The 12,675-nt window shown below is 34.3% G+C and overlaps 1 protein-coding gene across 1 annotated transcript; it reads left to right on the top strand.

The window, feature by feature from the left end:
* The first annotated feature begins 27 nt into the window (after nt 1-27).
* Nucleotides 28-11,752, top strand: ak7b (adenylate kinase 7b). The gene is made up of 18 exons (XM_056477161.1): nt 28-117; nt 702-881; nt 995-1,106; nt 3,125-3,219; nt 3,350-3,460; nt 4,802-4,885; nt 4,966-5,054; nt 5,143-5,233; nt 5,316-5,393; nt 5,503-5,652; nt 5,793-5,921; nt 6,790-6,883; nt 7,147-7,275; nt 7,377-7,430; nt 7,897-8,094; nt 9,524-9,744; nt 9,853-10,011; nt 11,518-11,752. Exons 1-18 carry the CDS (start codon nt 28-30, stop codon nt 11,551-11,553), a joined length of 2,100 nt encoding a protein of 699 aa, XP_056333136.1. The 3' UTR covers nt 11,554-11,752.
* Nucleotides 11,753-12,675: the final 923 nt, after the last annotated feature.

A 12,675-nucleotide genomic window follows, 5' to 3' on the forward strand; every position in this document is an offset into this window, starting at 1 on the left:
TTCCTAGCAACAAAAAACAAAACAGTAATGGCGGACAAGTCAGAAGAGAAACCTCAAAACTCCCGACGTGTTTTTATTAACAATGTCGATACATACACATCGAAAAATATTGCAAGGGTAAGCTATTTGTAAATAATAACGATACTAATACTAAACGCGTGCGAACATTTGTACTCATGATGAATATATAATGTTAAAATAGCAAATTACCAAAACTCTTATCATGGATTGATATTGATAATCTTATCAAAACTCTTACCCGTACGAAATATACAGATAATCTGTTTGCATAATTAACGTTAACAATCTACAAAAGTTGACATGCAAATATGTTTGCTGAAGAAAGTAAGAAAAAAGTCAATACCAACCCAGAATGTTAGTTTTGACATTAGGAAATTCATGATTTTAAATTATTCTGAAGATTTCTTTTTAGATGGCTGACAAAATTGTTATTTAAATAACTATTTTTTCATGGAAAGGATGAACTTTGCCTGAAATCCCCCTAAATATTAATTTAACGTGTTTATAATACGTTATATTGTAAGCATACATTAAGATGACTAACGTTAACAAGTTAGGACGATGATCCGATTTTATTGTAAGCTTTCAAATAGCATTACAATCAAGACATCTGGAAATATTAACGTTTTAAATCATTGTTTGAAAAACGAATGTTTGAGCTGTGGTGTTGCTGTGTTTAGTTTCTAGACTTGTGTGTAGTTGGTGCATCTCTTGTATTTGCTGGAGAGGCTGATGTGGAGGAGGAGGATGACAGACTGCATGATGACCAAGCAGAAATCAAAGACAGAACCTTCCAGATTGTGGGAACAGTCTCCAGCCAAACAGAAGAGAAGTGCAGCTTTATAGCTGAACAATACAGTGTAAATAAATCACTCTTTACTGCAGAAATTTGCAAGAGCTGTGTCTTTTATAACTTGTGCTGCCACTTTGCTTTTTTTTGTTGCATTTTTATCATATCGTTTTTCCTCCCTAGCATCACACGAAGCGTGAAGAACTTCTCCATCACCTTCTGAAATGTGATGTGATTATTTATGATGTTACTCAGCATGCTGATCAAATAGATGAAGCACAGTGGGCTGTCTCAGGTATTTTAATTTATTTTATTTAACTATACAGTGCTGTTATGAACCTTTTCTTGACAAGATGCTTTTTAAAGAGACAGTTCACTCCAGGCCATCCAAGAGGGCACTTTTTCCCATAAAAAAATAAAAAATAAAGAAGTTCTAAGTGATTCATGAAATATAAGTCAATGGCTACCAGTGCTTCAAGAGTAAAAAAAAAAAAGTTTTTACCTTTAATGAATTAACAGTGACTCCATGGAAATACATGAAGTTAAATCAAAAATTTTTTTTACCACAATATTACCTTTAATTCACAGCTTTTGCAAATGGTCTTGATGATTTGTATCGTATAATTCATCAAGTTCCAGTTTCAGCAATAAAATAAAACAATGTCACCTGCTTTTTGTATGGCCCAGGTGTGATTAAATTTACAGCAAATTTCCATTTTGGGGTAAACTTACCCTTTTAAATTACCGACCGGTATCCCTGCTTCCATTCATGGCCAAGATTTTGGAGAAAGTAGTGTTCAATCAAGTCCTAGACTTTCTTACTCAAAACAACCTCATGGACAACAAGCAATCTGGCTTTAAGAAAGGCCACTCAACTGAGACTGCCCTGCTCTCGGTCGTGGAGGATCTCAGACTGGCTAAAGCAGACTCTAAATCATCTGTCCTCATCTTGCTGGATTTATCAGCTGCTTTTGACACTGTAAACCACCAGATCCTGCTATCTACGCTTGAGTCACTGGGCGTCGCAGGCACTGTTATTCAATGGTTCAGTTCCTACCTCTCGGACAGGTCATTCAGGGTGTCGTGGAGGGGAGAAGTGTCCAACCTACAGCATCTAAACACTGGGGTACCTCAGGGCTCTGTTCTTGGGCCACTTCTCTTCTCTATCTACACGGCATCTTTAGGAACAGTCATCCAGAAACATGGTTTTTCCTACCACTGCTATGCTGATGACACCCAGCTATACCTCTCTTTTCACCCTGACGATCCCTCGGTTCCAGCTCGCATTTCAGCCTGCCTGTCAGACATTTCACACTGGATGAAAGATCATCATCTCCAGCTTAACCTCACGAAAACGGAAATGCTTGAAGTTTCTGCCAACCCGACTCTTCACCATAACTTTTCAATCCAGATGGACGGAGCAACCATCACTGCATCCAAAATGGTAAAAAGCCTTGGAGTAACAATTGATGACCAACTGAACTTCTCTGACCACATTTCTAGAACTGCTCGATCTTGCAGATTCGCACTCTACAACATCAGAAAGGTCCGACCCTTCCTATCTGAACATACAGCTCAACTCATTGTTCAAGCTCTTGTTCTCTCCAAACTGGACTATTGCAACTCTCTGCTAGCCGGGCTACCAGCTAGTTCTATCAAACCTCTTCAGCTGCTTCAGAACGCAGCAGCACGAGTGGTCTTTGATGAACCCAAAAGAGCACATGTCACACCGCTACTCACCCGTTTGCACTGGCTGCCAGTTGCTGCCCGCATCAAATTCAAAGCTCTGATGTTTGCTTACAAAGTGACCGTTAGCTTGGCTCCTTCATATCTGCTCTCACTTCTGCAGATATATGTGCCCTCCAGAAACTTGCGTTCTGTGAATGAACGTCGCCTCGTTGTTCCATCCCAAAGAGGGAAGAAATCACTTTCCCGAACTCTCACATTCAATCTGCCCAGTTGGTGGAATGAACTCCCTAACTACATCAGAACAGCAGAGTCACTTGCTGTCTTCAAGAAACGACTAAAAACGCAACTGTTTAGTCTCCACTTTCTTTCCTAATCTGCAACTGCCTCTCTGGCTATACCACTAACTGTGCCCTCTCTCTCTCTCTCTCCAAAAAAAAAAAAATGTTACTAATGCTTTGCTTCTTAGACTTTACACACCTAAAAACTTGTCTATAGCACTTGTTCACTGCTGCTCTTATAGTTGTGTAAATTGCTTCCATGTCCTCATTTGTAAGTCGCTTTGGATAAAAGCGTCTGCTAAATGACTAAATGTAAATGTAAATGTAAATTATCATCCAATCGCAGCTCTTCATGAAGAAATGGACAAGTTTTCTGCACCTAAGATCTTCATTCTGGTGTCAACTGTTTTGACATGGGCTATGACTAAACCTGCCGATAAAGTAGGAATAATTTAATTTTTTAATTTTTTTTTTTTTAATGACTATTATCTGTTTATCAGTGCTTACTTGATTACCATGTAATATAACATGATTAAACAGTTGTATTATTGAATGTCTTAACTCTCCATAGGATTATCCGGAGACTCCTCTTACAGATAGTTATTACAGGAGAAGAAAAGCACACCCCAACTTCTATAAGCATATCAGATTGGAGAAACATGTGGTCAAATTAGGCAAAACAGTAAGCAAGAACTTGCAGAATAATTTGTTGTCATTTTAAAATACATTTACATGACAGCAGTGTATTAGAAATTTCAAACAACACAGTTGATTTATTGTCAAATATTTGCACATACAATTGAAGTCAGAATTATTACCCCCCTGTTTATTTTTTACCCCAATTTCTGTTTAATGGAGAGAAGATTTTTTCCAGCACATTTCTAAACATAATAGTTTTAATAACGTATCTCTCATATCTGATTTATTTCATCTTTGTCATGATGACAGTAAATAATATTTGACTAGATATTTTTCAAGACACTTCTGTACAGCTTAAAGTGACATTTAAAGGCTTAACTAGGTTAATTAGGGTAATTAGGCAAGTTATTGTATAATGATGGTTTGTTCTGCAGACATTTGAAAAAAATATAAAGCCTAAAGTAGCTAAAAATGTTGACCTTAAAATTGTGTTTAAAAATTAAAAATTGCTTTTATTCTAGCCGAAATAAAACAAATAAGACTTTCTCCAGAAGAAAAATATTATCAGACATACTGTAAAAAAGTATTTGCTATGTTAAACATAATTTGGGAAATATTTAAAAAGAAAAAAAAAATCAAAAGAGGGCTAATAACTCTGACTCCAACTGTATACAGTATATTGATCTTATTCATCACGTACGTGCAGGTGGAGCCATTGGAATCTTTTTGACTCGAGACTGTTCTCATTCACTTTCATTGGTTTTTAGACATTAAAACAGCCTATTATGCTGCTTGATGTTGTAAACTAATAATTTTAGTTAACTTTAACTTTAATTTTAAGGTGACATATATAGTATAGAGTAACTTCATTTAACTACTGAGTAATATTAATTACATGCACTTACATTACATGTACCTACTATAGGGTTGGGGTTAGTTCCAGTACATGTAATTATGCATAATTCATTGTAGTGTGTAACTACATCCACTTAAACTAAAGTGTTACCAGTTTTTTATGTATAGTCATGAATACACTTGTTTGTAGAGCAAGCAGTTTGACCATTTTCTGCCATTTATTATTCCTAGTAATTTCTCCCATAGGCAACTGAATTGGAAGTTCTAAACAATTGCAAAAACGAGCGCATTTCTGCATTATAGAATAAGGTCAATACTGATAACTTTATACATACATGATGTCGTGCACTTTTAAAGCCATTTTCAAAATCCTAAACTCTGTTGTCATATAAATGAGATTTAGATTGAATAGTATTGAGCAAAAAATGCCCTTAGCATAAATTTAGTGCAAAATTACAGTCAGTTTAGTCATAAAGATTGCTAAATAACACTTTAATTAAATCAGTATTTATTCATCAATGATTTTCAGAAAAGCTCTCAGTTCTCTACATATGTTGTTGCATCGGGGCTACAATATGGAATGGAAGAGCATGTGTTTCACTTGTTTTTTAAGGTAAATAGTGTAACAATATTTTTAAAAAAGCTTGAAATTGTAAGGCTAAAAAGAATGTTGAGTGTTGTTTCTCTATATAGATGTCATGGATGGGTGAAGTTTCCCATGTGCCCATTTTTGGAGATGGCTCCAATATTATCCCCACCATTCACATCAATGATCTGGCAGGGTTAGTACAATTGTGAAGTTTTATGACATCATCCATGCAAAAGCCAAGTGATCCTACATTTAGCATAAACTCCTTTGTGTTTCTAAAGGATCATCCAAAATGTCCTTGATCACAAGCCAAAGGTGCAATACTTTGTTGCAGTTGATGACTCTAAAAACACAATGGAGGATATCATAAAGGTGAGATTACGCACACACACACACAATATGTTTTTTGTTTGTACACAACAAATGTTTCTCATGCAAATAAATCTTCTTTAAGGCAATAACACTCATGCTCGGACCAGGAAAAACTCTGAAAGTTTCAAAAGAGGAGATTTATCTCATACAGAATCTGACGGTAGGAATTGGTGTCAATATTATTATCACCTACTTCAGAGAACATGATCAATAATTTAAGCTTTGGCTTTGTATTGACTGATTTTTTTTTCCTCTCTCACTTTCTTCAGCAAACAGAAATTGATTCTTTGCTTGTCAACCTTCCTATTGAAGCGCCGTATCTGAAGGACAAATTTAACATCCAGTGGGTGTCAGAAGCTGGTATGGTTGAAAACATTGAGCAGGTCATTGAAGAATACAAGGAGAGCAGGGGATTGCTGGTATGTTGCAATTCTCTAATAGTGTTATATGTTTTTATTTCATGTCCTTTTTTTGTTGAAAATTCACTAGTAGTGTACTTTGTTGGACTATTTGACTACATCCAAAGTTTCAAACACCCGTGTGTGTGTATGTTTTCCAGCCCATTCGTATGTGCATTGTGGGACCACCTGCAGTTGGGAAGAGCACTGTAGCAGAGAAGATTTGCAAACATTACAATCTTCATCACATCAAACTTAAGGAGGCAATCGCTGAGGCCTTAGAAAACCTGGTTAGTATTATACAATAACCAGAATTTATTCAGAAATATCAAAGCATCCAATGTTGTTACTGACATCAAATTAAAATGATGAAAATTGTTTATATACCTAGAAAGCATATTAAATGGATGTAATGATCCAATGATCCTTTTTTTAAATATACAGTATGGGTAAAATTCAGCTATTCAGTATTAAAGATATATGTTATATTAACCCTTGTGTGTAGTTGGGGATGTTTGCATCCACTCTGGGGTGATTTTGAATCTTAATTTGGCCACAACTTTCTCTGTGTTTCAGCAAATAGAATGATTTTTGATGACAAAACATATTTTGACACATATTTTGGAAGAATGCTTTGAAATTTTCAAAACTGCAACAATATACTCTTGAAAAATGTGCTACCCTTTTGTTATGTTTGTGGCTGTTTTTGCCCCATTGACTTCCATTATAATTCCATCATATAATCATGCATTCTTGATTGTTGCTGGTTTTCTCTGTTGGGAAAAGGTAAAGTTTGACAGTTTTACTGTGATTTTACCTCTTTACCACCAACAATCAAGAATGCATGATTATATGCTGTCATGGCTTTGCAATGAAGAAATGTCATCATAACGAAAGTCAATGGAGCAAAAACAGCCACGAACATAACGAAAGGGTAGTAAATTTAAACATTATGCAAGGGTTAAACAATTCTACAAATTATATTAGAAATTATTAAAAGCATTCTTGCTGACAAATTGACAAAACCTAGTAATTTGAATGATAACAAAAGTTGCAATTATAATTAATTGTTATTTTGAGGTTGCACTGATCTTTAAATGTAGTTTTTTAATATGCAATCAAATGATTCTTATGATGATGCTTATTTGAATCACTCAGGAGTTGTGTGTTCGTACGGAGGATGAAGAAAATGATCAGGATGACGCTCAGGAGTTTTTGGACACTCTGAAGGAAAACATGAATGAAAACGGAGGTTGTATAATTGTAACTTTTTAGTTGTTATATTGAAATGATATAGATTTACTTCAGCCAGCACATTGGCTCAGTGGTTAGTCGCCTCACAGCAAGAAGGTTGCTGTTTCCCAGTACTGGGTTGCAGCTAGAAGAGCATCCGCTGCATAAAACATATGCTGGAATAGTGGTGGTTCATTCCGCTGTGGTGACCCCTGATAAATAAGGCAAAAAGCCAAAGGAAAATGAATGAATGAATATTTACTTCATTTATTAATTCTTTAGGACGACTGGATGACCAATATGTGATTCGTATAATGAAGGACAAACTCAGAACTAAACCCTGTATGAACCAGGGCTTTGTTTTGGATGGTTTTCCGAAGACATGCGAGCAAGCGAAGGAGTTATTTACTGGTGAGAAGTTTTTTAGGTGATATAATAACAAATGAAAACATGATTCTGATTAATAAACCATGAGATTTGATTTGCCACACGATTATTTAAATATTCAACAGGTGATGAAGAGCCGGAAGACTTGGAATCTAAACATGCGACAAAAATCATCCCAGGTCTGGAATTTATTAATATAAACTATAATGCAGATTAGAAATGCATCTGTTCTCCATTATAATGATTAGCCTTAAGACTTCGAGATTTGAATCTTATAAAACTCATTTAACTTCAGTCATTCAAAAGTTTTGCTTTTATTTTAGGAAATCTCTCATGCTCACCAAGACTAAATATATTTCAAAAATGCTTAATATTCCTTAATATTGTTACAATTTAAATGTTGTAACAGTTTTGTATTTTAAAACATTTTAAGCAGATATTACTCCAGGCTTCAGTGTCAAAATGAACCTTCAGAAGTTATATCTCTCTTATACAACAATCATTATAATTATGGTTCTAATATGATCTTTTAATATCACACACACAACCCATTTAAAAGATGTAACATGCTTTTATTTGACATTAATGAAACGGTCTTTCTATTTTTTATATCTATACTTTCTATATCATCTTTCTATTTTCTAGAGTTTGTGTTCTCTGTTAACGCCACGGATGATTTCCTGAAAACCCGTGTCCTGAATCTACCTGAAACTGTTGTAGAAGGAACTTCCTACATGCCTGAACAGTTCCTTCAGCGTTTAGCCAGATTCAGAGAGAGAAACTTAGAGGATGAGACGCCGCTGAACTACTTTGAGGATCTGGAGATTCATCCTGAACACTTGGGTAATGCTGAGGGGAGAAAACCAAATGACATTTGAAGCATAGTAATACTACAGTACATCTGATTCTCATATTCTCAAAAAAATTATGTTTGCTGTTTGTTCCAACTACATACAGTTGAAGTCATTAGCCCCCCTGTTTATTTTTTTCCCCAATTTCTGTGTAGCGGAGAGAATATTTTTTTCAACACATTTCTAAACACAAGAGTTTTAATAATTCATTTCTAATAACTGATTTATTTTATCTTTGCCAAAATGACAGTAAATAATATTTTACTAGATATTTTTCAAGATACTTCTATACAGCTTAAAGTGACATTTAAAGGCTTAACTAGGTTAACTAGACAGGTTAGGGTAATTAGGCAATGTATTGTATAACGATGGTTTGTTCTGTATACTAGCAAAAAAATATAGATTAAAGGAGCTAAAAATTTTGATCTTAAAATGGTTTTTAAAAAATTAAAAACTGCTTTTATTCTAGCCGAAATAAAAACGAATAAGACTTTCTCCAGAAGAAAAAATATTATACTGTGACATACTGTGAAAATTTCCTTGCTCTGTTAAACATCATTTATGAAATATTTAAAAAAGAAAAAAAATCAAAGGGGGCTAATAATTCTGACTTCAACTGTATATATGTATGTATATATATATATATATATATATATATATATATATATATATATATATATATATATATATATATATATATATAGTGCTGAAACAACACAATTCTTGAGTTTTTTGGCAGGAAAACGTAACTGTTTTATGTTTATTCTACTTAAATCTGTAAAAATTAATGATAACTTAATTCCCTAATGTTGTCCCAACACAAGTCGATTGTGTGGAACACTGCATTAGTTTTATAGTGCACATTTGTTTAATTACCATTTATTTAAATATATTAAACAATTATCATTTGTTTAATTGTTTATTATTTTGTTATCTGACTTTTTTAATAGGAAAAATCCAGTTATTTCAATAGATATCCATGCAGTATGGGAAAAAAGGAAGATTTTTTGTTCACTCTTATAGTCAGCATTTTTTGATGTTTTTTTGTCATTCATACCCAAGCATTTTTCACTGGCAATAACCTGAGCGAACATGATATGTTATATATATTCACTGCCAATAGCATCAAACCAAAAAAATTTGCCTAAAGATTTAGTCATGAGGCATTAAACATCAGCGTTAAGAGCAAGCAAAAAAAGACACATGAAAATGCCCCATTGTTAAACAAAAAACAAAACATTGATTCAGATGTTTTGGGGGGATTTTTCTAGATATTTTTTTAACTGATACCTTCAACTTATATTGATTTTTGTTTGTTTGTGTAAATATTCTTCACAATAAATAATACTCCAATTAACGAGTGCAGTCACCTGAATATATTAAAGTGTGTCCCCTGTACACGCATTTTCCTTTCGTTTCAGAGATTACAAGCGATAATGACAATGAGTACCAGCTAATCATTGACAAGATTTGTAAAAAAGTGGGCAAACCAAGGAACTATGGGCCGATCTTAGAGGAGGTGGAGGAAGAAAAGCGCCGTCAAGTCAAAGAGCGGCTAAAGGAACAGGCAGAACAGAGGGCTGAAGAAGAGCAGCGAGAGGAGGAAGAAGCCCAACACAGGGATCAGCGCTGGGGAGAGTGGGTGAGAAACAACATTAATTTTTGTCTTTTCATGTTTTAGAACTGCAGAAAAATATGTTCAGTCAGAAAAATATGCTTGTGTTTATGTGATTTCGATGTGTGTTTTAAGAGCCAACATCTTGTTGAGGTGAAGAGACAAGAACTTGACCTGCTGGAATCTCAGTCAGAACCGCTCAGGGACTATCTGATGCAGGACGTGATGCCCACTCTCACACAGGGACTCATTGAATGCTGTAGATTACGTCCTGATGACCCCATAGATTTCCTGGTATGCCGGTTCTCCCAATAGGGGCTTTTGCAACAGAGAAATAGGTTCATAGTTCCTATAACTACTGCCGAAACTACCCACTTTTTGCATTTTTGCACCTTAAGAACTGGGAATGATTGTAGTTCTAGGAACACATTTTAGTTTTATTGTATGCTTTAGAGTTTCTACTGCTGTTATGAATACAACTTACAGCTTTGTCCTGGTGACTAGTTCCTATAACCCACAGGTGTCAAGCTTCATTCCAAAAAGGCCACAGATCTGCACAGATTAGTTTTGAAGGTCCTGTGAAATTAAAATAAAAAAATTAAGATGTTAGTTTTAAGGATATCTATTAGCTAATGTGCTCCAAAACAGTGACAAAATTAATGTTTAGAAAATATAAAATTTATATAAACATCCAAAGCTTGCAGTTTGTCACTTCTGTCTAAATGGATCAACGATTTTTCTCAAGTCACCTCATATTTCAGTTTCTCATCAAATCTTGACAAATCAAATGCTCTCTAGCATCTGACATGCCCCGCCCTCTTCAAGACGCTTCCCATTTGCATTTCATTTGATGCGCGTGATCTCAACCACTAAAACGAAACATTATTGGCTGTTTTTTATAAAAGGGGAGGAGCTAGTCTGTCACACCCGCTCCTCATGTTTCAGTTGAAATTACGTCAAACATCTAATAAAAATGCACATTTCAAAGCATTTCATGAGACCTTTAACATTAATTAAACACCCAATCAAATTAATTGAGTTCTTAACTGCATCCCAGATGGCACACTTTACACTACAACCCTAGTATATGAATTTAGTGTCGACCCAAATGGAACACTAATGATAGTTTTACTAGCCGGAAATATAAACCGTTTCTCAGATGAAGTTTGATGGTTGCCAAATGGTAAAATAAATAACTAAACTACTAAATAATACCAGCCTTGAGTATAATCGCATTCACTATCAGGAGGCAGCAGCTCCAATAGCTTCTCCCCTTCCACTACGTGAGCAAAACTGTGACTGTTGAGTATGTGAATTGTCCAACATTCCATACTTATTTAAACTGTGACTGTTGAGTATGTGAATTGTCCAACATTCCATACTTATTTAAACTGTGACTGTTGAGTATGTGAATTGTCCAACATTCCATACTTATTTTTAACAGTTGAATAAGTGCATCATCCTGGTCTTTAAAGTGCACTTATTCATTTTAGAATAAAAAGAATATATCAGTGTGAATGAACTACTTATACTATTTATACTACAAAATGGCATAGAATTTTATATACATATGTGATTTGGAATGCATCTCTCAAGGCTTGTTTAAAACCTACAGGTAAGTGTGTTGGAACCAAACTCTACAGGGCTGAGACCCTTCAGGAACTAAGTTTGTCACCCCAGCTATGATCCTATGAACTACTCAGTGTGAAAGCCCCTAAATATAGCAGCACAGCATTAGTTTAATTAAAGGCGATTTCTGGGATGAAAAAAACTAAATTTGCTTGTAATTGTGTCTTTCAGGCTGAGTACCTTCTCCAAAATAATCCTGAAGCATAATCCAGAGTGGACATTATTTGCAATCCAATGTGGACATTATTTAGACATTGGGATTTCAGCAGCAAGTATGCATTTTGTTGTATTTTTTTTCAAGAAAGGTTTATTTAAGTCTTTAAAATCTATATTTTAAAATATAGCCTGTGATTATGAATACTATTGATATAGTAATGCTACAATGAATGAATGCAGTCCAAATCTAATGACAAAAACTCCTTTTTGTCTACCTATGTATTTTAAATGCATGACAAAAATAGTAAAATATTATTAATAATAAATGTAAACTTTATAATTAAAAGTTCATTTATAAAAAGCATGTACATTTGGATTTGGCCTCTTCTTTTAAAGGATTAATGTTACTAATGGCAGATAATTAACAGACCCAGAACGTAATTAATTTAATTTAGTGAAATAAACAAAAATGCTGTTTAAGTGCCTTAATATGATAATAGATTCAAGTCCTTAGCTGTAGTTTCTTCTTTCCTGGAATATAATAATATACAAATAAATAATACAATGATGATACAGAAGGTCTACAAAGACTCAAGAGATGAAGGGAGCAATAACAGTAAACCAGATATAGTTAAACAGTTGAGTTTAGCATTTTGAATCCATTCAGCCAATATCTGGGTCTGAAAGGAGCACTTTTAGATTAGTTTAGCATAGATCATTGAATTGGATGAAAACATTATCTTCATCTCTCTCAAAAAGGATATTCAGACCTTTTTTCAGGTGCTGCGTTATATCATTGCACCTGCTGCAGCCATGGTACGGTAACAAAGTTCCTTGGTTATTACACCCTAATGAGAATATAGTTCTTAACAACTTTTTATTTTCCATTGGTTTTAGTACCCAATGCAACTACAGAAGTATCAAGCTTTAAATTGGAAAATGATCAAAACTCATTTTTTAAGTAAGATGCTAATGTTGATGTCATTTCAATGATCTATGCCAAGGTAAGCTACAGTAAAAGTGCTCCCACCATGGATTAAAAAATGGTAAAACTCATAAATAAAACTCTTAAAGTTTATAATCTATATTCTAGAGGTTTTATTAATCTAAATTTCAGTCTCAGGATCACAAACTCAAATTGGCAAATATGAGTGATTGAAGCTGTGATCATTT

This window comes from Danio aesculapii, chromosome 17 (assembly GCF_903798145.1).
Source record: "Danio aesculapii chromosome 17, fDanAes4.1, whole genome shotgun sequence".
Lineage (NCBI taxonomy): Eukaryota > Metazoa > Chordata > Actinopteri > Cypriniformes > Danionidae > Danio > Danio aesculapii.